The sequence below is a fragment of the Rhinatrema bivittatum genome, chromosome 2, assembly GCF_901001135.1.
Source record: "Rhinatrema bivittatum chromosome 2, aRhiBiv1.1, whole genome shotgun sequence".
In the NCBI taxonomy this organism is placed as follows: Eukaryota; Metazoa; Chordata; class Amphibia; order Gymnophiona; family Rhinatrematidae; genus Rhinatrema; species Rhinatrema bivittatum.
Genome location: NC_042616.1, coordinates 197,646,731 through 197,674,459, shown reverse-complemented (window position 1 = coordinate 197,674,459; position 27,729 = coordinate 197,646,731). Strand labels below are relative to the sequence as shown.

Here is a 27,729-nt window from a genome sequence, read left to right as displayed (position 1 = left end):
GTCTTAGGCGCTCAAAACGTGCATCCAAAGCGGGTTAAAAAACGGGCAACCGCGGCCGCGCTTTACTGTATCGGCCCGTTTGTTAGAATCTGGAACTAGGTAGAAGCAGGGTAATAAGCAGGCTCCAACCATGATGTCAGCTGAACTAAGGGCAGGAAACTGCCCATGCTTAGTCACCATACTGCTTCAGTTATGCTCCAAACATTTGGGTAGCAGACCTCCATAGGAAGCAGTCAAGTGAAAAATACAACTCTTACATTCCTGTTGGTAAAATTACTCATAAATTGAAAGAAGTTAGAGAAAATGTTATACATTAAGTGTGGCCAGCTTGCATTTCCTGAGCTACATGCAGCTCTTTTGTGGTGAAAAGGTGAATCTTCTCCACAGACTTGTAATCCGGACATTGAGTCCTCCCTAACATACACACACTGAGCTCTGCATAGCTCAGCTCTCTGCACACTCTTCTGGTATCACATAGCAAATGAAGTGAGGTCAGCCTTGCTTTCACCATCTATTCCTGGAAGAGCAATAGTACAACACAGAGTACAACACAACTGGCCAGGGGAGGAGGGAATGCCCTGGCTATGCATCCGTCCCTGTTTTTACATCTTGCACTCAGTTAACAGCAAGGTGGAAAACAGCTTGGAATTTTTCAGCATTGTAAGAAGTGTTTTTAAGAATCTATTTTTGAAGCTGGGAAAAAATTTTCCATCATCTCTGGTACATTTTGGAGCTGGAGGAGAATTTGCCTACCCTTATTGGGGAAGGCATTTTGGACCAGGACATAGTGAAGAGCAGGAGGGTGTTGCAACCGTCCCTTCCCGATGGCTTCACTACGCCTACCTTTCTTTCTTTGCACTTCCTCTTGCTGTGGAAGGACGCCTGGCTGCCGCGGCGTCTGCCTGCTGTCCTTTCCGGCGTCCCTGGACTGGCTTGGGCGCTGCCTCCCACCATGTTCTGTTGGTACTTTAGGGCAAGCGCACCGCACGGCTCTCACTCTTATTTCCTACTTGACGCGAACCTCAGGGGCGTCCCCCTGTGATGCCGTCACGCCTCCCGGATATTTAAAGCCTACGATGTTTGCTAGCCTTTGAGTTAGCAAGGGGGGATTCTTATGGATGGGATTCGATCTCCGTACCCAGCTACTCTGCCTCTCTAAGCTTCCATTGGACTCTTAATGCTAACGGGGTACCTGCTCCTAGGGGGCCTCACTTACTTTTCAGGTCGCTATCAGGAAACCGGTTCTCGCTTCTCGAGGGCCCATGTTCCCTGACTCGCTGCCTGCTCCTACCTTCTCTTCTGCCTGGAAGGATTTGCTATCTTCATCACATTGTCTAATAAAAGATCAAGCTATGTGTTTGTATGTCCTGTGCTGAGCCTGACCTGTGGCCCCTCACGGGACTTCCCCCATGGGCGTGGTCAGCTGCCACAGTATCCAAGGGTCCACCCAAACCTCACTAATTATAACACAGGGTTATCAAAAGAGGCACCATGGACAAAGAAACCTATTTTTCTCAATTTGTATTTTTCTCATTTTATTCATGATCTTTGGAATCACTGCCTGCATATTATTTTTCAAACTTAAGTAAAGCAGAGTTGCTTACCTGTAACAGGTGTTCTCACAGGACAGCAGGATGTTAGTCCTCACATGTGGGTGACATCATCAGGATGGAGCCCAATCACGGAACACTTCTGTCAAAGTTTCCAGAACTTTGACTAGCACCACTGAGCATGCCCAGCATGCCACCAAGCAGGGGTCCCCCTTCAGTCTCATTTGTAGTAAGGTACAAGTGAAAAATAAAATAAGAAAAACGGAAACGGACCCAACGCCGCGGAGTGGCGAGCGGGTTTCATGAGGACTAACATCCTGCTCTCCTGTGAGAACATCTGTTACAGGTAAGCAACTCTGCTTTTTCATTGGACAGGCAGGATAGTAGTCCTCACATGTGGGTGATTAGCAAGCTACAGGATGCCCGAATGTCATATAGTCAAAATACGTAACGACGTGCAACAGGCACAACAACTGAGGTCGTTTTGGTGGATTGGGCAGCCTGATCATCTCCCTGGGTGGCATGAAGGAGTTGGGTTATTATATGGGAAACAGGTTACGTAGGACCGATTGGCTGAAGATGGAATCCTGTCTGCCAGCTTTGTCACGACAATAATGAGCTGCAAAAGTATGGAGGGAGCTCCATGTAGCAGCTCTATAGATGGCAGCAAGAGGAACAGAGCGGAGGTGTGCCACTGATGTTGCCATTGCTCTTACAGAGTGTGCTTTAACACGGTCCTGCATAGGAAGACCTGCTTGATGAAAGCAAAAAGAAATGCAATCTGCAAGCCAGATTGAAATGGTCTGTTTGCCTATTGGAGTACCCAATTTGGTTTTATCGAAAGAGACATATAGTTGGGTGGACGACCTGTGGGCTGCAGTACGATCTAAGTAAAAGGCAAGAGCATATTTGTAGTCCAAGGAGTGGAGAACTCGCGCACCTGGATGTGAGTGAGGTCTGGGAAAAAAGGTTGGAAGAGTTATACACTGATTTAAATGAAACTCAGAATCTACTTTTGGTAGGAATTTAGGGTGAGTACAGAGTACTACATGGTCATGAAGGAACCTAGTGTAGGGTGGATATTAACTAGTGCATGTAACTCACTGACCCTGCGAGCGGATGTTATGGCTACTAGAAAGATCACCTTCCAAGTGAGATGGCGAAGCTCGCAGGAATGCAATGGCTCGAAGGGAGGCTTCATAAGTTGTGCTAGAACAACATTAAGGTCCCAGGTAGGAACTGTAGAATGTAGGGGAGGTTTAAGGTGTAGTAAACCTCTCATAAAGCGAGTCACGAGAGGTTGTGCTGATATCGTGGTGTTGTTGATACCTTTGTGATAAGCCGCAATAGCACTAATGTGTACACGAATAGAGGAAGTCTGTAATCCAGATTCCGAAAGATGCCATAGGTAGTCTAGGAATTTTACTACGGAACAGGAAAAAGGGTCCATTTCCTTTTTATCGCACCACAAGGAAAATCTCTTCCATTTTGCATGATATGATCTTCTGGTAGAAGGCTTTCATGAAGCTATGAGGACTTGTGAAACACTGTCTGAAAGGTTTAAAGATTGCAGAGTCAACCTTTCAACATCCAAGCTGTCAGAGACAGTGAATGGAGGTTGGGATGACATAATAGACCGGTGTTCTGTGTTATTAGCATCGGGTCCGTGCCCAGGCGAATGGGTGGTTGAACTGATAGGTCGCAAAGGATGGGAAACCAGACCTGACGTGGCCAGTGAGGGGCTATGAGAATCAGTGTTCCCCTGTCCTGCCGTAACTTCACGAGAGTCTTTCTGATGAGTGGAAGTGGAGGATAAGCATAGAGGAGACCTATTGACCATGAGTGGGCAAAGGCATCCTGTGGTTAGTATAATTTGGGATTGTGGAGGTTGGAAAGGTAGTCCTACAAGATTGGACTCCTGTATCCACCAATTCAGGGAGAGATGTAGCTGATTGGTGACATGGACAATGTGAGACATCTTTTGACTTGACTGGGACCATTGGGATTTTAAAGTCCATTGTGACACTCTCATAGCTAAGCGAGCCAAGGGAGTTGCGTGAACTGTGGATGCCATGTGGCCCAGTAAAGTCAAGAGATGATGAGCCATAATGGTCTGGCGAGACTGTAATGATCTTGCTAGGATGGATAAGGAGTGTGCTCTGGTCCGTGGGAGGAACACTTTTGCCTGGATAGTGTCGCGATCTGCTCCTATGAATGAGATTTTTTGAGATGGAGTCAGATTTGACTTGGGGTAGTTGATAAGAAACCCCAGTGATTGGAGCAGATTGATTGTGTAACGTAGGGACTGAAAAGCTCCCATTTGAGTCGGAGCCCTTATAAGCCAATCTTCCACGTACAGATAGACATGGACATTGGTTTTCCTTAAATGGGCTGCTTCAACTGCCAGGCATTTTGTGAAAACTCTTGGGGCTGATGCAAGCCCGAATGATAGTACACGGGATTGAAAATGGAATTGACCTACTGTGAACCGGAGATATTTGCGATGAGGAGGATATATCGCGATGTGTGCGTAAGCCTCCTTAAGATCCAGAGAGCAAAGCCAATCTGTTCTTTGAATCAGGGGGAGCATGGTACCCAAGGTTATCATTCTGAACTTTTCTTTTTTGAGATATTTGTTTAGGGCACGCAAATCCAAAATAGGACGAATTCCTCCTGATTTTTTTGGAAACAGGAAGTAACGAGAGTAGAACCCTTGACCCCAGTGCTGTCGAGGTACCGGTTCTACAGCATTGGATTGTAGAAGGGTCAAGAATTCTGCTTCGAGGAGCGGGGAATGGACGTTGGAGTTTGTGAGTGGACGGGATAACCCGTACGGCGGTATGGTGAGAAAGTTTAGATGGTATCCTTGGCTTATTACAGTTAGCACCCACTGATCTGTTGTAATGGTGTGCCAGAGATGGGAGGAGGCACAAGCGGCCTCCTACTGGAAAGGCAAGAGAAGGAAGAGATTTGCTGTTGCTCTCTAGAAGAAAGTCAAAAACCCGAAGCCGGGCCTGTCTGCGAGGCTGGTTGGGTTTTTGGCATCATAGTTTGACGAGTCTGGCCTCTTTGTGGAGGTTTAGATTGTTGAGGATGAGATTGAGGTGGATAATATCTTCTCGGTTTATATGTAAACCATCTAGGATCTTGTTTGAAAGATCTCTTTGACGTAGATGGATAATCAGGAGGAAAAGCAGACAGCTGACATAGGGTGTCGTGGTGGTCTTTTAATTGTGCAACTGTTTCTTGGATTTTAGTTCCAAATATGTTGTCACCAGTACATGGGAGGTCTGCAAGATGATCCTGGACCTCTTGTCGTAAGTTGGAGGACTTAAGCCATACCCAACACCGTGCACTGATACCTGCTGCAGAAACCCTGGAGGTGGTGTCGAAGATATCACAAACTGCTCTTATCTCATGCTTGCCAGCATCTAGACCTTTTAGGAGAATGTTGTTAAGTCCTTCCTGGTATTCATCAGGTAGAGATTCAGAATACTCCTGTACTCTCTTCCAGAGATTTCTGGAGAACTGAGTCATATATAATTGGCATGCTGCAATGCGTGCAATAAGCATTGAACCATGGAAGAACATTCGTCTTCTTTACCTGGAGGTGCTGAGGAATGAGGCCTGGACTTTTTAGATTTCTTTTTGGCTGACTCCACAACTACTGACTGGTGAGGTAGTTGAGACTTTTGGAAACCTGGGGCTGATTGTACCAAAGAGATAGCATCAGCTTTCCTATTCACAGGAGGAACTGAGCCAGGATGCTCCCAGTTTTGGTTTAGAAGGTCCAGTAGTACTTCATGGACAGGAACTACCATGACTTCCTTGGGTGCATCTACAAATTGTATCACTTCAAGCATTTTATGCCTGGCATCCTCTTCTGTTTGCAAATTAAAAGGAATTGTCTCAGACATTTCCTTAATAAAATTTGCAAATGTCAAGTCCTCTGGTGAGGAATGTTGATGTTCATCTGGGGGTGAAGGCTGTGAAGGAAGATCATCTGAATCATCAGAGTCAGTAGTATCAACTCTCCATGGATTGTAAGGGTGGTCACCAGCACCTCCAGGGCCTTGAGGTTGAGGTAGAGGTGCAAATCCAGCCGGATCTGGAGGTGGCACCGATGGGATTCGAGGTGGCTTCGATGGAGGCACCGAGGATGGTGAAGTCATCGATGGCATAGGTGTTTTCGAAGGACGGTGCGATGGTACGAAACCTGATGGTCCCGGTGTTGATTCGGGCATTGGCTGATCCGGTTCATCGTCTGAAGATAAAGGTATCGGCATCAATGTCGGTGGCTTTACAAGGGCCGATGGCACGGCTGGAACTAAGGAAGAGCATCGATTTAATGAGTCCAGTCTATTCAGAAGAGGAGCCAGCATCATCAACGTGAGATTGGGCATTGGTATGGGGACCGGTGCTGGTGGAGACTGGAATGATCGTAAAGCCTGAAGCACCACCTCTTGGACAATCCTGTCCAATTCCACCTGAGAAGCCAGCATGGGAGGCACAGCTATTGGGGTGGAGGCTCGGAAGGCATAGCCGGAGACTCTACTGGTGGTGGTGGAGTTCCTTATTCCGGCACCAATACCAGTGGGGAACGCCTCTGTGCCCCGAGTCTAGACGGGGATGGGACCTCGTCTCCTTGGGGCTTTTTGGTTGGTGGCTCCGTCGCCAATGTTGATGGCTTTCCGTTTCGTACATCGGAGGAGACACTTCTTTGATGACGGTGTCAATGTTTCTCTCGATGATCGGTCCGCTGTTTGTCTGGCATCGAAGATGAAGATGTCGATACTTTGAACCAGGAAGAGGAAGGTGAAGGGACATCACCAGTGGATTTTTGCCGTTTAGGCTTCGGTGGTGATGGAGTCTTCGAGGATAGAGGGTTTTGACTCTGTTGGTTTAGTGGAAGTCAATGGAGAAACCTTAAAAAGGAGTTCCATCTTCTCCAAACGGGCCCTGCGGCTTTTTGGAGTCATTTGTAACAGCTTGCACACTGTTGCATGTCATGAACAGGTCCAAGACATAGAAAGCATACATCATGCGGGTCTATGATGGATATTGCGTCCATCGGACACAGACGGCTTCGTCCCACATGCCTCACCTCAATATTCGCTTTCTTGACCAGCCTCGGGAAAATGGTGACCGCCGCGTCTGCTTACCACACTCCCTGGCGTCCCCGGAGCGGCTATGGCAAGGCATTCTGCCATGATTCACCTGAGGGCCTCCTAGGGTGCGCGTGCATCACCCACGTCTTTATTCCAGTGTTGGCGCGAACCTCGGGGGCGTCCCCCTCGAGTGACATCACATCATCCGGGTATTTAGGTTGCCCATTTGCTGACTGACTTTGAGTTAGCAAGGATTGGATTCGTCCAGTCTAAGCTGCTCTGTCGCTTCTTGCTGCTGCTGGAAGTTCTCTCCACCCTCCAGGGTTACACTAACTTGGGTACCCACTCCTCAGGGGCCCTTTGCTTCTTTCCAGGTGCCTATCCAGTATCCAGATACTCGCTCCTCGAGGGCCTGAGTTGTCTACCTTGGTGCCTGCTACCAATACTTCTATCTGCTGGGAACTCTACCAATACAGCTACAAGAGTGTGAGTAATCTAACATCTACCAGTCTGTCTCACCTACAGCTCCTCATTGAAGACCTGCATCGGAGCTCCCATTGTGGGACGGGTCTCCTCAGCCGAAGACACCAGACTATTGCGGGACACTTGCGGAACCCGGTGGCCATGATTTTGAAAAGAAAATGGTTGCGCGATTGATTACCCTCAAATACCATGAGGAAAAATCTCCGGGAACCAGAGAATTTTCCTCATGTTCCGACTGAACAAATGACGGGAATTAACTTACCGGCGTCGACGGTGGTCGGGATCGGGAAAAATATATGAAATTTGAATTTTAAGTTCCGTGAGGAAAATTTGTGAGGTAAACTCACAGAGCTCCAGAATCCGCGAGGTTACTGTTGCGCAGAAAAAAAGAGACTGAAGGGGGACCCCTGCTGGGTGCAGGGTTGGTGGCATGCTGGGCATGCTCCGTAGTGTCAGTCAAAGTTCTGGAAACTTTGACAGAAGTGTTCCGTGATTGGGCTCCATCCTGATGATGAGAACTACCATCCTGCTTGTCCTGTGAGAAAACTTATTATTTGAACACCAACCTTTGGACGCTGAGCCTTTTATTCAAGTGTGCCCTTTTGGATTGTCTGATTCCCTCTCTGTGAATAATGAGCTAAGTGTGACTTCGCTGTATATCCTGGGTACCCAACCACAGTACTTAGGGCCCCCGAGGCTTAGGCCTCCTCCTTGCTGGAGAATCCCGGCCCCCAGGGCTGAAGTTTGGCATAAGAGTGTTTTAGAGATTCAGGAAATTAAAGACAGCCCTGGGACTTCGCTGTAGCCCCTACATCAAGGACCCTCCACTAGAGAGTGGGTTATATAAGTGTACCTTAAAAAATGTTATAGGATAGTATTATACAAGATGGTATTAAATGCAATGGCAGCACACAATGAACTGAGACTTTATTAGCACAGCCTAATAAAAGACTGAGACAAAGCAATTTCAACATTGCTAATAAATCTTGCTGATCAATTGGATAGCACAAAGGCCTCCCTAAATAACAAAGTTTTTAAATCCCTCCTAAATACCTGAGTATCTGTCAGAGTCCGCAGTTGCGCAGTCAAAGAATTCCATAGCAATGGACCAGTGACTGAAAACTTTGTTCGCATGTTTCCACTAAATGTATAAGACATGGAAAAGATACCTCTAGAAGGCCCTGGTGAGCAGATTTCAAGGCTTGAGATGGAGAGTAAGTCCTTAGTATTGAACTAATCCATGGTGATGGGACATAATTCAACAACTTTTAGGTGAGCATTGACAATTTGTACTTAATCCGCCATTGGACAGGGAGCCAATTGGGAATAGGATCAGTGTGATATCATCTCTTATGCTTGATTTTGCAGGGGGTCTTGGAATTCCATATCATATAGATAGCAGCAGGTAAAAGTGGGGCAAGCTGCTGGGTAAGCCTTCTCTTCATTGCATTGAAGGTTATAGTATACAAGGCTTCTGAATATTAGTTCAGAAGTGAATCATCCAACAAGAAAATTGGGACTATCGATTTTAACTGATAGACATCACTATCTGACTTCCTCTGCTCTTTTTGCCACTTCAGGCTGCCAGGGCTGTGCTTGGTTGAGAAACAGAATCCTACAGGGAGCTGGCACTTTGGCCTTAGCAGCTTCAGCAGAGGCTGCAGTGGGAAAGGCATCCTGGCTGCCAAGCAGAGCTTGTTGAAGGTTCAATGGTTTGGGTGCCACTTCCTCTAGCAGGCGGAGCAGTAAAGCATGTTGCACTGCTTGCACAGCATATCTGCTGCCACTGGGTGGCTCAAACTTTTGTTGCAGAGCCAATTGCCTTAAATGATTGCTGCTGTTTGGTTCATACTGAACTGGAACTTTTACCATTCCTATATTTGCGGGAACTAAACAGGCTCAAATTCAGTGTGATCAGTGCAATTTAACATGATCAACTGTGTACTAGCTTTTTTGCTGCCCTGTACGAACAATCACTGGGGTAGATTTTCAAAAGGTTATATGAGTAACCCCGAAAACCTGCCTCTGCATGCGCTGAACCTATTTTGCATAGGTTCAGCGGCGCGCGCAAGCCCCAGGACGCGCATATGTCCCGGGGCTTTGAAAAAGGGGCGGGGTCATGGGCGTGGTGCCGATCCGGGGGCGGGACCGAGGACTCTAGCACAGCGGCTGTGCCGGGGGACGGCGCGCCAGCAGCTGGCCGGTGCGCACAAGATACGCCTGACAAAGGCAGGCGTAAAAAGTTTAACAAGGTAGGGGAGGATTTAGCTAGGGCTGGGAAAGGGGGAGGGCTAGGGCTAGGGGAAGGGAGGGAAAGATGGAGGGGAGCAGAAGAAAAGTTCCCTCCGAGGCTGCTCCGATTTCGGAGCGGCCTCAGAGGGAATGGGGAAAGCCATCGGGCCTCCCCTAGGGCTCGGCGCGTGCAAGGTGCACAAGTGTGCACCCCCTTGCGTGCACGACTCTGGATTTTATAACATGCGAGCGGTAGCGCGTGCATACTATAAAATCGGATGTACGTTTGTGCGCGCCGGGTAGTTGCCCCCCCTCCCCTCCCCTGTTCCTTCATTTGTCTGTCTCAGGCCCACCAAAAAAAAATCTCAGGTCCCTTCAGAGATACAAACTTTGAAAATTGATACCATCCCACCCCCCCAGGTATTAGGTGCCCTAGGCAAACTTATAGCCTAGCCTTGCATAAGGCCCCCCTCCTCATCCTCCCCCCTCGGCCTGCTACACACACACAGTTAAGAGTTGTACATTTATAATAACATTTTACATGAAAAATAGCAAGTGTTGCTTACCTGTAATAGGTGTTCTCACAGGACAGCAGGAGTTAGTCCTCACATATGGGTGACATCACAGGATGTAGCCCTGTACGGAAAACGTTTCTGTCAAAGTTTCTACAAAGCTTTGACTGACACTGGCACACTGAGTGCACTGAGCATGCTCAGCCTGCAATTATCCCTGCGAGCCACAGGTGTCTCCCTCAGTCTCGTCTTATAACTAAAAGTGCAAGCGAAACTAAAATAAAGGGAAAACATATAGAGACCCAACTCCGCGGGGTGGCAGGTGGGTTTCGTGAGGACTAACATCTTGCTGTCCTGTGAGAACACCTGTTACAGGTAAGCAACACTTGCTTTCTCACAGGACAAGCAGGATGGTAGTCCTCACATATGGGTGAGTACCGAGCTGAGGATGCCCGAGAGTGCACCAAATGCACCCAAGACGCGCAAAAGGCGCAATGACGGGGGTGGAATTTGGAACAGAGGGCATCCTGAAACCCTTAATGGTTTGGTGGAAGGATGTTGGGTAGTTAAACCGAAAAGAATAAGAGTAGATGGACTGGCCAAACATGAAGATTGTACACCTACATCAGAGGAACACTAGGCAATCTTATAATGCCCCACCAATTTTTTATTGAAAATACAAACGATTTTTACATTCATTTATCTACACTATGGGGCGGATTTTCAGAGCCCTGCTCGCCTAAATCCGCCCAAAACCGGGCGGATTTAGGCGAGCAGGGCCCTGCGCGCCGGTGAGCCTATTTTACATAGGCCTACCGGCGCGCGCAGAGCCCCGGGACTCGCGTAAGTCCCGGGGTTCTCCGATGGGGGCGTGTCGGGGGCATGTCGGGGGGCGGGCCCGGTCGTCGCGGCGTTTAGGGGGCGTGTTGGCAGCGTTTTGGGGGCGGGTACGGGGCGTGGCTACGGCCCGGGGCGGTCTGGGGGCGTGGCCACACCCTCTGGACCCGCCCCCAGGTCGCGTCCCGGCTCGCAACAGGCCCGCTGGCACGCGGGGATTTACTTCTCCCTCCGGGAGGCGTAAATCCCCGGAGAAAGGTAAGGGGGGTGTGTAGACAGGGCCGGGCGGGTGGGTTAGGTAGAGGAAGGGAGGGGAAGGTGAGGGGAGGGCGTTAGAGGATTCCCTCCAAGGCCGCTCCGATTTCGGAGCGGCCTTGGAGGGAACGGGGGTAGGCTGTGCGGCTCGGCGCGCGCCGGCTATACAAAATCAATAGCCTTGCGCGCGCCGATCCAGGTTTTTAGCAGATACGCGCGGCTCCGCGCGTATCTACTAAAATCCCGCGTACTTTTGTTTGCGCCTGGAGCGCCAACAAAAGTACGCCAACGCGCCTTGTTTGAAAATCTACCCCTATATGTGGACCATATGCACGTCTAAAATTTTAACAACACATAGGGGTAGATTTTCAAATAGCGCGAATTGGCCTACTTTTGCTGGCGCATCAGGCGCAAGCAAAACTAAACTGGATTTTAGTAGATATGCGTGGAGCCGCGCGTATCTGCTAAAAACCTGGATCGGCGCGCGCAAGGCTATTGATTTTGTATAGCCGGCGCGCGCCGAGCCGCGCAGCCTACCCCCGTTCCCTCCGAGGCCGCTCCGAAATCGGAGCGGCCTCGGAGGGAACTTCCTTTTGCCCTCCCCTCACCTTCCCTTCCCTTCCCCTACCTAACCCACCCACCCGGCCCTGTCTAAGCCCCCCCCTTACCTTTGTCGGGGGATTTACGCCTCCCAGAGGGAGGCGTAAATCCCCGCGCGCCAGCGGGCCTCTTGCGCGCCGGGACGCAACCTGGGGGCGGGTACGGAGGGCACGGCCACGCCCCCGGACCGCCCCGGGCCGTAGCCACGCCCCGTACCCGCCCCCAAAATGCTGCCGACACGCCCCCTAAACGCCGCGACGACCGGGCCCGCCCCCCCGACATGCCCCCCTTGGAGAACCCCGGGACTTACACGAGTCCCGGGCTCTGCGCGCGCCAGTAGGCCTATGTAAAATAGGCTCACCGGCACGCAGGGCCCTGCTCGCCTAAATCCGCCCGGATTTGGGCGGATTTAGGCGAGTAGGGCTCTGAAAATCCGCCCCATACTGTGCATCATCATTTCTCAATCATACTCATCTCATTCACACCATTCATTCATAAAATCCAAATTGCTAGTGCATCCTTATACCTCTATACATGTGATGCTTCAACCATGTTTCAGCTGTTATAAATATTTGAAACTGTTGTTCACATAAATCCACTAACACATTGTATACCGTTCCCATAATTTAATGGGACAGACATTGTGATATTGAATCTACTAGTCTACATTATTTAATTTACGGAATTTCCCTGAGGAAGCCTGCTAGTTCAGGCGAAACGAGAAGTCTCGTCAGGAACGGTATACAATGTGTTAGTGGATTTATGTGAACAACAGTTTCCGGCACAGAGGACGATGATGCCAATGTCTTCGATGGTGTCTGTGACGGACGGTCACCCGCTCCACAATGTTCCTGGTGGGGGTCTCCGAGGTCGATAGATTGTCTCCAATCAGTGGTGCTTGAACTGGCATCGATGGAACAGAACATTTTGAAGCAAACAAATGCTCCATCTTATCCAGGTGAGCTTGATGGCCTTTGGGGGTCATTTGTGTGCAACTGGGGCATCAATGGACGTCATGCGAGGGGCCTAAGCACAGAACGCAAACATTATGCAGGTCCGATATGGACATGGTTCTCGGACACTCGGGGCATTTCCTAAACCCTGTCGCCATGCCGAAAAATGGCAGGCGCACGGTCGGTGACTGTTGGGCACCGAAGTGGTAAGCCGCCGGGAACCAACCACAAGTATGGGAAAACACTTACTGAGCGTCTGAGGGAATGGAGCGCGATGAGGGACCCCGGATATTTCCATGAGGAAATTTGTGAGAAATCTCTTACAGAGCTCCTAAACCACGAGGCAACTGCTGTGTGGAAAAAAAGGGACTGAAGGAGGACCCCTGGTGGCTACAGGGTTAGTGGCATGCTGGGCATGCTCAGTGTGCCAGTCAAAGTTCTAGAAACTTTGACAAAAGTATTCAGTGACAGGGCTCCAACCGATGCTGTCACCCATATGTGAGGACTACCATCTTGCTTGTCCTGGGAGAAAAACCAGAATAATCACCATTCCTCAAATATCAAACAATAAAATCATCAAATAAAAAAAATACATAATCATAATAGTAAAGACATGCTAATGATAATATAAATAAAATATCGAATAATTAAAAACTCGTTGCAGTGGCAAAGTCAGGTTCTTTTTCCCCTCCCCCTTCCCCTCGCTCATATACCTCAGTCACACATCGTCCTCCCCCTTGGTCACTCACCCCCCCCCTTTCCCCACTCCAACTCTCACCCCTCACACTCACCTCTCCCCTCTGTGTCTCTCCCCTGACACTCACCGCCCCCTTCATTCTCTCTCCCCTCACTGTCACCTCTCCCTGCCTACTCCCTACCCTTTCGTCAGTGACAGCACACCCTCTCTGAATCTCCTTCCCTGACTCTGATCCCCTCCCGCTCGCAATGCCCTCCCAGCTGATCCTCCCCCCCCCCCCCCCCCCCGTCCCTCTCCCTCTTGTGTTCTGCGTGGCCCGCTCCCGAAGACGCGAGGTCAGCGAGGATCCCTCCCAGTCATGCACGTGAGCCGTATCAGATCGCCGCCACAGCTCCTCCCAGGTGTCAAAGTTCGGCCGGCCGACACCACCACGCCTAATATCGCCCCCGGTCCACCGCTGCTGCTCCTCCCAGCGCCATGTTGGTCCCGACGTGCACCGCTGCTGCTCCTCCCAGCGCCATGTTGGTCCCGCTGTGGCCGACGTGCGCTCCCGCCCGCGCATGCGCAGTACAGCAGCTTCATTTCCCATGGTAGATAGTGTGCATTGCATGTCTGTCCAACAGATGTCACTGTTTCCCCACACACATGTAAAAACATGTTTTTATCTGTAACCGTGTGACATCTATGTAATCTAGATAGAGAAGAACCTTGCCGAAAGTGAAAGCAAGGTTGTGTCCAAATTTGAAAGCAATTGGTGCAGTAGTTTCTGAGATTTTCAATTACATCCAAACTATTTTACATTTTTATTTATATAGATATTGCAAAAGTGGATTAATTTCAAATATGTGGATTCAAAATAATTTTAAAAAGAAGGAACAATTACTTACTTCTTCGATCAAACAGCTGTACTGAGGGTAGAAGGCATATTACATAAAGGCGGTACACTGAATCTTGAGACAGAGGGTTTTGAAATAAGTCTGAAGAAAAACAAAGAAAGACATAAAATAAATGCCATTTTGGATGGGTTATTATACAGACTATCATATTTAGTGCATCATAAGAGATTGTCTTTAGATTTCTGGTACAGTAATGGATAAATGTGCTTTTCAACCTCACTGACAACAAACACTGTATTTTAAATAATCACTGATCATGCCAAAAATAGTCTTGATCGGTTCTAAAAGAGGAGTGGCCTACTGTTTCAGCAATGGACTGAAAATCAGGCTCAAATCCCATTTCCCCAACTAATACTCTCTATGACCTTGGGCAAGTCACTTTAACTCCTGATACATCAGTTACTAGGGATGTGAATCGTTTTTTGACGATTTAAAATATCGTCCGATATATTTTAAATCGTCAAAAATTGTTAGAGCCGCGATACAATAACAATTGCCCCGAATTTATCGTCAAAAAATCGTAAATCGGGGGAAGGGGGAGGGCGGGAAAACCGGCACACTAAAACAACCCTAAAACCCACCCCGACCCTTTAAAATAAATCCCCCACCCTCCCGAACCCCCCCCAAAATGCCTTAAATTACCTGGGGTCCAGAGGAAGGGTCCCGGTGTGATCTTTCACTCTCGGACCTCCGTGCGTTGTAGAAATGGCGCCGGCACTACCTTTGACCTGTCATATGACAGGGCAAAGGTAGCGCCGGCGCCATTTTGTTTTTTTGTCCCCCGACGGCAGGAGCGTAGGAGATCACTCCCGGACCCCCAGGGACTTTTGGCCAGCTTGGGGGGGCCTCCTGACCCCCACAAGACTTGCCAAAAGTCCAGCGGGGGTCCGGAACGATCTCCTACCGTGAATCGTTTTTCCGTACGGAAAAACGATTCGACTGCAGGAGGTCGTTCCGGACCCCCGCTGGACCCCCAGGGACTTTTGGCCAGCTTGGGGGGGCCTCCTGACCCCCACAAGACTTGCCAAAAGTCCAGCGGGGGTCCGGCGCCATACGATGTATGGCCGGCGCCATTTTCCATACGGAAAAACGATTCACAGTAGGAGATCGTTCCGGACCCCCGCTGGACTTTTGGCAAGTCTTGTGGGGGTCAGGAGGCCCCCCCCAAGCTGGCCAAAAGTCCCTGGGGGTCCGGGAGCGATCTCCTACGCTCCTGCTGTCGGGGGACAAAAAAACAAAATGGCGCCGGCGCTACCTTTGCCCTGTCATATGACAGGGCAAAGGTAGCGCCGGCGCCATTTCTACAACGCACGGAGGTCCGAGAGTGAAAGATCACACCGGGACCCTTCCTCTGGACCCCAGGTAATTTAAGGCATTTTGGGGGGTTCGGGAGGGTGGGGGATTTATTTTAAAGGGTCGGGGTGGATTTTAGGGATGTTTTAGTGTGCCGGTTTTCGATTTACACGATTTACACGATATTTAAAAAACCCAAACTGTGACGATCTGATTCCCTCCCCCTCCCAGCCGAAAATCGATCGTTAAGACGATCGATCACACGATTCACATCTCTATCAGTTACCCACTTAGATTGGGAGAGTATATTATTATATCTGAATTCTAATAATGCTGTAAGTCACTGAGCATCATGTGGAAAGGCAAGCTAAAAATCTACTCCTGCTAAACTTTCAAAAGGGAAACTTTGATAAAATGAGAAAAATAGTTAGAAAAAAACTGAAAGGAGCAGCTACAAAAGTAAAAAGTGTGCAAGAGGCGTGGTCATTGTTAAAATACCATTCTAGAAGCACAAGCCAGATGTATTCCACACATTAAGAAAGGTGGAAAGCAGGCAAAACGATTACAGGCATGGTTAAAAGGAGAGGTGAAAGAAGCTATTTTAGCCAAAAGATCTTCATTCAAAAATTGGAAGAAAGATCCAACAGAAGAAAAAAGGATAATGCATAAATGTTGGCAAGTTAAATTTAAGACATTGATAAGACAGGCTAAGAGAGAATTTGAAAAGAAGTTGGCCGTAGAGGCAAAAACTCACAGTAAAAACTTTTTAAAATATATCCGAAGCAGAAAGCCTGTGAGGGAGTCAGTTGGACCGTTAGATGATAGAGGGGTTAAAGGGGCACTTAGAGAAGATAAGGCCATCGCGGAAAGATTAAATGATTTCTTCGGTGTTTACTGAAGAGGATGTTGGGGAGGTACCTGTACTGGAGAAGGTTTTCATGGGTAATGATTCAGATGGACTGAATCAAATCACGGTGCACCTAGAAGATGTGGTAGACCTGATTGATAAACTGAAGAGTAGTAAATCACCTGGACGGGATGGTGTACACCCCAGAGTTCTGAAGGAACTAAAAAATGAAATTTCAGACCTATTAGTAAAAATGTGTAACCTATCATTAAAATCATCCATTGTACCTGAAGACTGGAGGATAGCTAATGTAACCCTCATATTTAAAAAGGGCTCCAGGGGAGATCCGGGAAATTACAGACCAGTTAGCCTGACTTTAGTGCCAGGAAAAATAGTGGAAAGTGTTCTAAACATCAAAATCACAGAACATATAGAAAGACATGGTTTAATGGAACAAAGTCAGCATGGCTTTACCCAAGGCAAGTCTTGCCTCACAAATCTGCTTCACTTTTTTGAAGGAGTTAATAAACATGTGGATAAAGGTGAACCGGTAGATGTAGTATACTTGGATTTTCAGAAGACATTTGACAAAGTTCCTCATGAGAGGCTTCTAGGAAAAGTAAAAAGTCATGGGATAGGTGGCGATGTCCTTTCGTGGATTACAAACTGGCTAAAAGACAGGAAACAGAGAGTAGGATTAAATGGACAATTTTCTCAGTGGAAGGGAGTGGGCAGTGGAGTGCCTCAGGGATCTGTACTGGGGCCTTTACTTTTCAATATATTTATAAATGTTCTGGAAAGAAATACGATGAGTGAGGTAATCAAATTTGCAGATGATACAAAATTGTTCAGAGTAGTTAAATCACAAGCAGATTGTGATAAATTGCAGGAAGACCTTGTGAAGCTGGAAAATTTGGCATCTAAATAGCAGATGAAATTTAATGTGGACAAGTGCAAGGTGATGCATATAGGGAAAAATAACCCATGCTATAGTTATACAATGTTAGGTTCCATATTAGGTGCTACTACCCAAGAAAGAGATCTAGGTGTCATAGTGGATAACACATTGAAATCATTGGTTCAGTGTGCTGCGGCAGTCAAAAAAGCAAACAGAATGTTGGGAATTATTAGAAAGGGACTTGTGAATAAAACGGAAAATGTCATAATGCCTCTGCATCGCTCCATGGTGAGACCGCACCTTGAATATTGTGTACAATTTTGGTCGCCGCATCTCAAAAAAGATATAATTGCGATGGCGAAGGTACAGAGAAGGGCTACCAAAATGATAAAGGGAATAGAACAGCTCCCCTATGAGGAAAGACTAAAGAGGTTAGGACTTTTCAGCTTGGAGAAGAGATGGCTGAGGGGAGATATGATAGAAGTGTTTAAAATCATGAGAGGTCTAGAACGGGTAGATGTGAATCGGTTTTTTTACTCTTTCGGATAATAGAAAGACTAGGGGGCACTCCATGAAGTTAGCATGTGGCACATTTAAAACTAATTGGAGAAAGTTCTTTTTCACTCAACGCACAATTAAACTCTGGAATTTGTTGCCAGAGGATGTGGTTAGTGCAGTTAGTATAGCTGTGTTTAAAAAAGGATTGGATAAGTACTTGGACGAGAAGTCCATTACCTGCTATTAATTATGTTGACTTATATAATAACCACCGCTATTACTAGCAACGGTAACAAGGAATAGACTTAGTTTTTGGGTACTTGCCAGGTTCTTATGGCCTGGATTGGCCACTGTTGGAAACAGGATGCTGGGCTTGATGGACCCTTGGTCTGACCCAGTATGGCATTTTCTTATGTTCTTATGTTCTTAACATGGACTGTGGTAGATTATGGTTGGGTCAGGTGATCCCATTGAGAGTGGAAACTCCTGTGTAGATAGCGGAAATAAAGGCGAGTCAGTGGGACCATATGGACATCCCCATATGTATTGATGTAATGAGAATCTCTCTGGCTCTTCCTGCTGTAAAGTCAGTACTTTGTGGATGAGCAATGTCTCTGTGTATGCTTTATTCATTGTCAGACACACTCTCTATTGCAGTGAGCCTATCCATGGCTTAATGGATCTCACTCTTCGAGCAAATTTTGTAAAAGATGGCCATCTTGTGCAGGAAAAAACAACACTTATTCTCAAGAGTTCATTGTGATTAGCCAGTCATTCAAGTACAGGAAAAAACTTGAATCCCCTGGCAATGGAGACATGCAGCTACCACTGTAAGGTATTAGGAAAAAACTCTTGGAGCTGCTGATAAGGCAAACAGGAGTACTCTGTACTGGCAGTGGGAAGAATCCACCTTGAAGTGAAGGTAGTGACAATGTGAAGGATGGAGCGCTCTTGAGCATTTACATCCTTCAGCTCAAGAGCGCATATCCATTCCTAATTTTGGATTTAAGGGAAAAGAATACGGAGGAAACTCATTTTAGATTCCTAACAAAGCAGACGTTATTTCAAGGGCCTCTGATCTAGAAATGGGTCTTAATCCTCATGATTTCTTTGGGATTAGGAAATATGAACAGTAGAAATCTCATCTATGGTGTAGGATGCAGAGACTAGTTTTATCGCTGGTTGATGAAGAAGTGATTGCATTTCATGGTGAGACTGTATCAAGTGAGACATATATGGATCAAAATTCAAACAGTGTAAAGTTATGGTATCCAGGAGAAATATAACAGTATCTAGATTCCATGATTCAGAGGACCTAGAGGTCTTTGGCTATCTGACATCACACCTCAAAGAAGATTTGGATCCTGTTCCACTCTGGAACAGAGTTCAGAGGGATGAAAAACCAGGCCTGGGCTTGCATTGGGCCTGTTGTGTAGCCTTAAGCTAATGTGGCCAGAGGTAGCTGCCAATGTTGGGCTGGAAGAGGCAGTAAGCAGTACTGCTGAAAAACATGGAATTGACTCCTATGAAAGTATGACCATTGATAAGAGTAGAAGGTGCTTGGAGACCTACAATAGGGTTGAACTGCTACATTCTGTTTCTTAATTTATCACAAAGACTAAATAAATCTGGTGACTTCTCATGGAAATTATCTTGGATGCTATTTTCCCTTGGTCACGTCATACACCAAACTCCATTCGAAGCTAATGCATGAAAACACGTTGAAAAGTTCATAGACAGAACTGAGAAGGTAACAAATGCACTCTTCCTCCTTCAAAAGTAGATATGGGTAATAAAACCAGTCTTCTGCACACTGTAGAAAAAATCTTCACATTTTGAATACAGTCACTAGGATACTGAACCACACAGAAATACGGGCAGGAAATTTGGAGCTTTGGAAGAATTTTTGGTCAAGAATGTATAGGAGCCTTATTAAGGGCAGATCCAACAATGATGTGGCGGCTGGCTGACTATGCATCTCTGAAAATTTGAACTCTGTATTTGGGATTCAGCTTTGTAGCCATAGGAATGCCAGAGCTAGGTGTTTCTACATTCTCAGCAGCAAACAGTTCAGAATGTTGTAGACTGGGAGAGCCACTGGCTCTGACAGAGCATCCAATATCTAAAGGGACCTGAAGATTTCTATGGGAGGGGCTTTGACACTAACAGGTCCATTTTAAAAAGAGTTACATATTAAACATAACATTATTTAGCAAGTATCAAAAGCCATTTACCTATGTTAAGTGTATTTAATGCAGGTAAAACAATTTTTAAAAAGCCACTTAATGCAGGTGAAGTGTGTGTACACATGTAGAACCCAGTTCTAAGTGTGTAAATGTGTTTGAAAATCAGGCCCTAATTCTTGTCCCCATCTATTCCATGAACTTTGATTTCCTGGCGTGTAGCCAGATGGACTCAGAACGAATGGGTATAATATGCTCGTGCTAGCAGTTGGAGACGGATCTGACGTCAGCACGGGTATATATACCCCCACAGGAAGCGTAGCAACTTAGTAATTTCCGTCTCCAAAGCAGTTTGGAGAGCCTGCACGCTCGCTGAGCGTGTTTTCCAAATCTACTTTCTATTTTCTACATTCTACTTTCTTTCAACTACAAACTTCTACAGCTTCGAGCCCCGCACTCCTGCGGTGATACCCTAAGGTCCCTCCCCCAGTAGAGTTTCCCGGGGTGATTTCCGTGATCCCCCGGAGGTTTAAGTCCTCGGTCCGGTGGCCGAATCGCGGCAGGGACGTAGCCCCCGGGCGAGGTTTGGGTGAGGCATACGAGGCGCCTCGGTCCCGGCGTGGACGAGGCAGCGGGTGCATATCCTCAAACGCGGCGGTGAAGGTACTTGCCCTCGCCCCCTGCAGCCGGAGACCGCCCGGGTTCCATCCGGGAAGCGCAGAGGATCAGGTAAGGCGTACATCTCTTACTTTTGGTCTCCGAGGAACAGAGGATCGGCGGCATGGCACGCCGTGGAGGGCGCCATTTTGTGGGCCTTGTGCAGGTATTGAGCGCCCGTAATAGGCGCAGCTCTATGACTAAGCGCATATTATATTCCTCAGTGTGCGTATATCTTATTGCCGAGTGCATATTGAATACCATTAAGCGTGTATTGCTAACCGCATATTGCTGAGAGCCTATTGAATGCTTTTGAGCGTGTATTGCTAACCGCTTATTGCTGAGAGCCTATTGAATGCCATTGAGCGTGTATTGCTAACCGCTTATTGCTGAGAGCATATTGAATACCATTGAGCGTGTATTGCTAACCGCATATTGCTAAGAGCATATTGCATACAATTGAGCGTGTACTCCTGACCGCCTATTGCTGAGAGCCTATTGCATATCATTGAGCGTATATTGTTCGCCGCATATGGCTGAGCGCTTGTTTATATTGCTGCCGCATATTATTCTTCAGCGCCTGTTCTATTAAGCGTATATATAGCTGCCGCATATTATTAAGCGTCTGTTGTATTGAGCGCATATTGCTGCCGCATATTATTGAGCGCCTGTTGTATTGAGCGCATATTGCTGCCGCATATTATTAAGCGCCTGTTGTATTGAGCGCATATTGCTGCCGCATATTATTAAGCATCTGTTGTATTAAGCGCATATTGCTGCCGCATATTATTGAGCGCCGGTTGGGCTAAGCGCATATTGCTGCCGCATATTATTATTGTGCGCCTGTTGTATTAAGCGCATATTACTGCCGCATATTATTATTGTGCGCCTGTTCTATTAAGCGTATATTGTTGCCGCTTTTTATTCAGCGCATACTTTTCAATGGAACAGAACGCCTCAGCGTCTTCAGCGGGGGCGCCGCCTGCCTCCGGCATTAAAGCCCTCGGCCTCTGCTCCGCATGCCAGCTTCGAGCCACGCACAGTGAAGAGCCAGACTCCCTATGTGCCCAATGTGAGGAGGCCGTGGGACCCTCGGGCCAGGACCAATCTCAGCCACGATTTGCTGACAGTTCCCCAGGGACTACCCCGGATTTAGCGGTCGGTCTCGACCAATCGGGAATCCCGGGGGATCTTGTACCCCGGCGATTAGAGGCTGCTTCAATTTCCTGGGTGGATCTCTTTAAGAGGATTCATGCCTTTGTACAGATGCAAACGGCTTCCCGTCCAGGCCCTGCGGTTCCTGCGGTTCCTGCTGTTCCTGCTGTTTCTGCGGTTCCTGCGGTGGCTGCGACTGCGGCGGCTGCTGCGGCTGCTGCTGCGGTGGCGGCTCCTGCGGATCCTGTTCCTGGACCCTCATGCTCTTATCGTGAGCGGGACCTCCCGCCGCTGGACAGTCCAGATCAGTCGGACCAGGAGGTTTCACCGGACGAGTCCGAACTCCCGGACGAGGGGGAGCTTCCCCCAGGGATTGAGCCATATAGAACCATGAGGCGGTTCTTCCCCAAGGAGGATCTCTCCGACCTGGTGTCTCAGTGTCTGGCGGAGTTGGATATTACAGGTCCCAGCGCTACGGTACCCTCTGCGCAGAACCCCCTGCTGGAAGGTCTTCGTCCTACAGCCCGCCATTTTCCATTCTTGCAAGCAGCACAACAACTGATTTAGAATGGGCGGCACCAGCGGCTTCCTTCAAAGGGGGCCGGGCCCTGATTGGCACCGGCTATCCAGGACCTGCTGGCGTGCCCTCAGGTGGACGCCTTGATTAGCGCTGTAGTCAAGCGCACTACCATTCCAGTTGAAGGGGGGACGGCCCTCAAGGAGCCTCATGACCGGCGACTGGACGTCATTCTGAAACAGACCTTTGAGGTGGCAGCTCTATCTTTGCGGATCACAACCTGCTGCACAGTGGTGACGCGTGCCTGTTTGTCACAGGTCAGGAACAACGCTCCAGCAGCAGACATGGAGTCAGCTCTCTCGTTCCTCACGGATGCTGCATCAGACCTAGTCCGAAGAACAGCCAAGGGGATCTCATCCTCCGTAGCTGCCAGGAGGCAGCTCTGGATCTGGAAATGGTCAGCTGATGCACCTTCAAAGACACGCCTCACCAGATTGCCCTTTAAGGGCTCTTTCCTGTTTGGCAGCGACCTTGATAAATTGGCCAGCACATGGGGCGCTTCTCCAGTACCTTGACTGCCGGAAGATCGGTTCAGAAGGAACCAGCGCGCCTTTCCAAGGCCATCCAGGGGTAGAAGCTCCCAGCGCTTCGTTCCCTACAGGAGTCGCTATCAGGCACCTCGTCCTCAGGCCCGGAATCAGTCCTTTCGGACCAAGCAGCGTAAGAGGGGAGCAGGCCCGGGCTCAGGTCCTGGCCGCACCTCACAATGAGAATCCGCCGATCCATCTGGGGGACGGAGCCATAGGGGGCAGGTTAACCCTCTTCTACCCCAGATGGGTCGAGATTATGTCGGACCAGTGGGTCCTCGCCATCATCCGAGAGGGGTATTATCTGGACTTTCATCGCCTCCCTCCGGACAAGTTTGTGGAATCTTCCTGTCCCACACACAAGAAGGCAGCATTGGAAGCTACCCTGGCGAGGCTCCTGTCCTTGAAAGCCATCATCCCAGTACCTGCCTGGGAAGTGAATTCTGGACACTATTCCATTTATTTCATGGTACCCAAGAAGGGGGGCACATTTCGGCCCGTACTGGACCTCAAGTCAGTCAATCGATACTTAAGGGTCCCGAGGTTTCGCATGGAAACTCTGCGCTCCGTCAAGACCACAGTACAGCCAGGAGAATTCCTCACGGCCTTAGACTTGTCGGAAGCCTACCTGCATGTCCCGATCCATCCAGATCATCAGCGCTACCTACGCTTCAAGGTTCTAGGACGCCACTTCCAATTCCGGGCTCTGCCCTTCGGGTTGGCCACGTCACCACGGACCTTCACCAAGGTGGTCGTAGTGGTAGCAGCGGCACTCAGACGGGAAGGAATTCTGGTCCATCCCGACCTAGACGACTGGCTGATCAGGGCGAAGTCACGAGAGGAGAGCCATCGGACAACCGACAGAGTGATCGCCCTTCTGGAAAGCTTGGGCTGGGTAATCAACCTCAGCAAGAGTTGCCTACAGCCTTCCCAGTCACTGGAATACCTGGGAGTGCAGTTCGACACCCAGGCAGACACAGTCAGTCTCACTACCAAGAGAAGGTTGAAACTTCAGACGCGTATCCAGTACTTGATGGGAGCCAGTCGGCCCATAGCTTGGGATTATCTGCAGGTTCTCAGTCTCATGGCATCCACCCTGGAAGTGGTACCTTGGGCAAGGGCCCATATGAGACCTCTACAACACTCCCTGCTCTCTCGCTGGAGCCCTCGACTACGGAACTATTCCACGCACCTACCTCTGCCTGCCAGAGTCCGGACACAGTTACAGTGGTGGCTGCAGTCCGACCATATGAGCAAGGGGTCGAGGATGTCCTCCCCCACGTGGACTCTGCTCACCACAGATGCCAGCCTGAGCGGCTGGGGAGCACACTGCGAAGGACTCACCGCACAAGAGCGGTGGCACAGAGAAGAGTCAGCGTGGAACATCAACCGTCTAGAGGCTCGGGCAGTCCGATTGACATGCCTTCGATTTGCTCACAAACTGAAGAACAGAGCAGTCAGAGTGATGTCTGCCAACGCCACCACGGTGGCATACATCAACTGTCAGGGCGGAACCAGAAGCCGACAAGTATCTCTGGAGATCGCCCCACTGATGGCTTAGGCAGAGGCGAATCTTCAGGACATCTCCGCCGTCCACATTGCCGGGAAGGACAACACCATGGCAGACTTCCTCAGCAGAGAAAGCCTAAACCCGGGAGAGTGGCAGCTGTCACCCACAGCCTTCCAGATGATTGTGGATCACTGGGGGATTCCGGACATGGATTTACTGGCAGACAAGTCCAATGCTCAAGTACCCAGATACTTCAGCCGCAAGCGCGACCCGTTCTCACACGGAATCGATGCCCTGGTTCAGCCATGGCCTCCAGGGACTCTGCTGGGCGCCATCATCCACAAGATTCAGAAACACCAGGGCCTAGTTCTTCTGGTGGCACCAGACTGGCCAAGAAGACCCTGGTACGCGGACATGAGAAGACTACTGGCAGGGGAGCCTCTTCCACTGCCTCCTCTCCGGGACCTTCTACGTCAAGGTCCCATCCTCCACGAGGATCCAGCTCAATTCTCTCTTACGGTCTGGCCATTGAGAGGGCTAGACTGAAGAAAAGAGGTTACTCGGAGCCCGTGATAGATACACTCCTCCGAGCTCGCAAGTTTTCCACATCCCTTACCTATGTCAGGATCTGGAGAGTATTTGAAGCATGGTGCGACACTCATGACTCCAACCCACATGCGACTACTATCCCTATTGTTTTGGATTTCCTGCAGGATGGGCTTCAGAAGGGTCTCTCCCTCAGCTCCATCAAGATTCAGGTGGCTGCGCTGTCTTGCTACGGCCCCAGGAGGGATGGCAAGACCATCGCCAAGCACCCAGATGTTTCTCGCTTCCTGAAAGGAGTCAAGCATATCCGTCCGCCACTGCAGTGGCCTGTGCCCTTATGGAACCTCAACCTTGTTTTGGATTTCCTCGCGGGATCCACCTTCAGACCCCTTCGGGGCCTGTCTCTCCGTTCTCTAACCTTGAAGATGGTGTTCTTGCTGGCTGTATGTTCAGCACGCCGCATCTCAGAGCTACAAGCACTGTCCTGCCGTGATCCATTTCTCAGAATCACTCCTGAGGCTATCCATCTTCGTACGGTTCCCTCCTTTCTACCGAAAGTGGTTTCACAGTTTCATCTTAACCAAACCATATCCTTGCCTACCACGGCGGGTTTGAAGAAATCTCGACATTGGCAGATTGCTGCCCAGATATCTGGAAGTGACACAAGAACTACAAAAGACGGACCATCTGTTCGTCCTGCACAGCGGGAAGAAGCAAGGTGAAGCGGCCTCGCGGCCCACCATCGCCCGCTGGATTAAAGAAGTTATCAGAGCAGCTTACGTGGAGGCTGGGAAGTCTCCGCCTCTGCAAGTCAAGGCTCATTCTACCAGAGCACAAGCAGCATCCTGGGCGGAATCCAGGATGCTGTTGCCTGCAGAAATATGTAAAGCGGCGATATGGTCCTCCCTCCATACCTTCTCCAGATTCTACCGTCTGGATGTCCAGGCCAGGGAGGAATCAGCATTTGCGAGGGCGGTACTACATGGTCCTCAGGCAGCCTCCCGCCCAGGCTGGGAGTAAAGCTTTTGTACATCCCATTCGTTCTGAGTCCATCTGGCTACACGCAAGGAAATGTTGAGATTACTTACCTGATAATCTCCTTTTTCTTAGTGTAGACAGATGGACTCAGCATCCCGCCCAGCTGCCTGTGTACATGGGTTTCACCGATTCAAGGTAAGCCATGTCATCTGTTTCCATAAGAGCGTACACTCTACCAGGTGTCAACGCCTTCCGGTTGGGAATGCTGGCGGTCTCCAGCTACTGTCAATCGGTCAGGGGAATCCTGTTTCACTTTTCACTGAGTGTCAGTACACACATCCATAACAGCTTTTGCAAGGAAGATTACTAAGTTGCTACGCTTCCTGTGGGGGTATATATACCCGTGCTGACGTCAGATCCGTCTCCAACTGCTAGCACGAGCATACTATACCCATTCGTTCTGAGTCCATCTGTCTACACTAAGGAAAAGGAGATTATCAGGTAAGTAATCTCAACAATATAACAGGTGATCCATGGCGACATCAGGCATATTAGAAATGGGTCAGAATGTATATTTGTAGAACCCTCTCATGAAAGTGAGGGTTTTTTAACCCAGGACTTCAATAATGACGAAGGTGAACCAGGGGCCTCTTCTGGTTGTACTAAAGGGAAAAGCCCTAGTCAACCTCCTCTGAACAGTTAAACTCCACTACGAATGAGTGAGAAGATCAAGCACCCCATGTCAAAGGTTCTGAGAAAGTGTTCACCACGATGGGACTACGGTCTAAGGAATCACTGTAGCAAAGCTGAAGAGGACTAGATTATTCCTTCTGTCTCTTTGAATGACAATGCAGAGAGACTTTGCACTAGACCTGTAATCTATTCGAACATCTGATGTACTGTCTAACCTGAGGTAGGGTTTCTCCTTTTTTTTTTTTAAGCAACAGTATGAGGCATACTGGAGCTGGAGTCTCTAATAAAGAGCCCACCACTATCAGCTTAGAATGAATGAGGGCTGTGGAAATTGAAAGATGTAGATAAGATAAGCCCTTCAGCAGTTGGCCTACAGAGGCCTGCATACAGCTTCCACTGGCACATCGATGCTTCAATGTTTCTTGTGTATCAAGTTCTGCATGCATCAGAATACCATGCATTGTGTGCGTCAGTGCACTGTGCATCAAGTGTATCGGTGCATCGAATGTCTCGCACGTTCTGCAATGCACCATGTATTGAGCGCATCCATTGGCAAACTCTGCGATGCCCACTTACATTTCCTAGACATGGGCTTTGGCTCCATGCAGGGCAATTGTAACCACTGACCCCATGGCTTTGATTTAGGCTGATAGAGGAGTTAATGAGGAGTTCTGCTCAACTCATTTCCCAGCAAGGTACACAATGCTGAATTGCAGGAGGAGGATCTACAGCCACTTCTGAAAGACTTATGCAGTTTCTCTGTTAGTTATCTGGAGTGCTGAGAACATGGATAGTATAAGCCAGAAGCTTCCACAAAAGGAAATTTTTCAGTTGAATGGACCTATGACAGTTCTTAGAATCAGAACTCGGGGTATAATCCTGGACCAGAACTAATGAGGCGCAGCGGAGCGATTGCTAATTAACTTTTTAAATTAGGTACAAAAGAAAGGTTGTCTTTTGTGTACAGTCAGACAGGGAGGAAAAGACAGAAGGACATAGCAATGAAGTGAGGTTCCTACCCCAGCCACATGGCTGCTACCACAAAGGAAAGAGCAGTTGCAGATAGATGGGAGCATTTCTCATAGCCATAGTCTGTAAAATAGCAATTATATAGCAGTGCTGAGAAAGCAGTGGTTTGTTATTTTGTAGTGAGGGTAAAAAGTGTGAGTTTCACATATTTCCTGACTTTTGTTTCATTTATAGCTAAAATGAAAGTATTGAGAATAGTATCTGTAAACATTCAG

General features: G+C 48.6%; 1 protein-coding gene across 4 annotated transcripts in view; it reads right to left on the bottom strand.

Annotated features, from left to right (window-relative positions):
• The window catches only part of LRRC72 (leucine rich repeat containing 72), a 145,822-nt gene that overhangs the window by 23,337 nt on the left and 94,756 nt on the right, over positions 1-27,729 (bottom strand). For all 4 annotated transcript variants that reach the window (XM_029589013.1, XM_029589014.1, XM_029589016.1 and 1 more), the window contains one exon: positions 14,115-14,204. In XM_029589013.1, the coding sequence (XP_029444873.1) occupies positions 14,115-14,204 (90 nt within the window). The remainder of the gene's footprint in view (positions 1-14,114; positions 14,205-27,729) is intronic.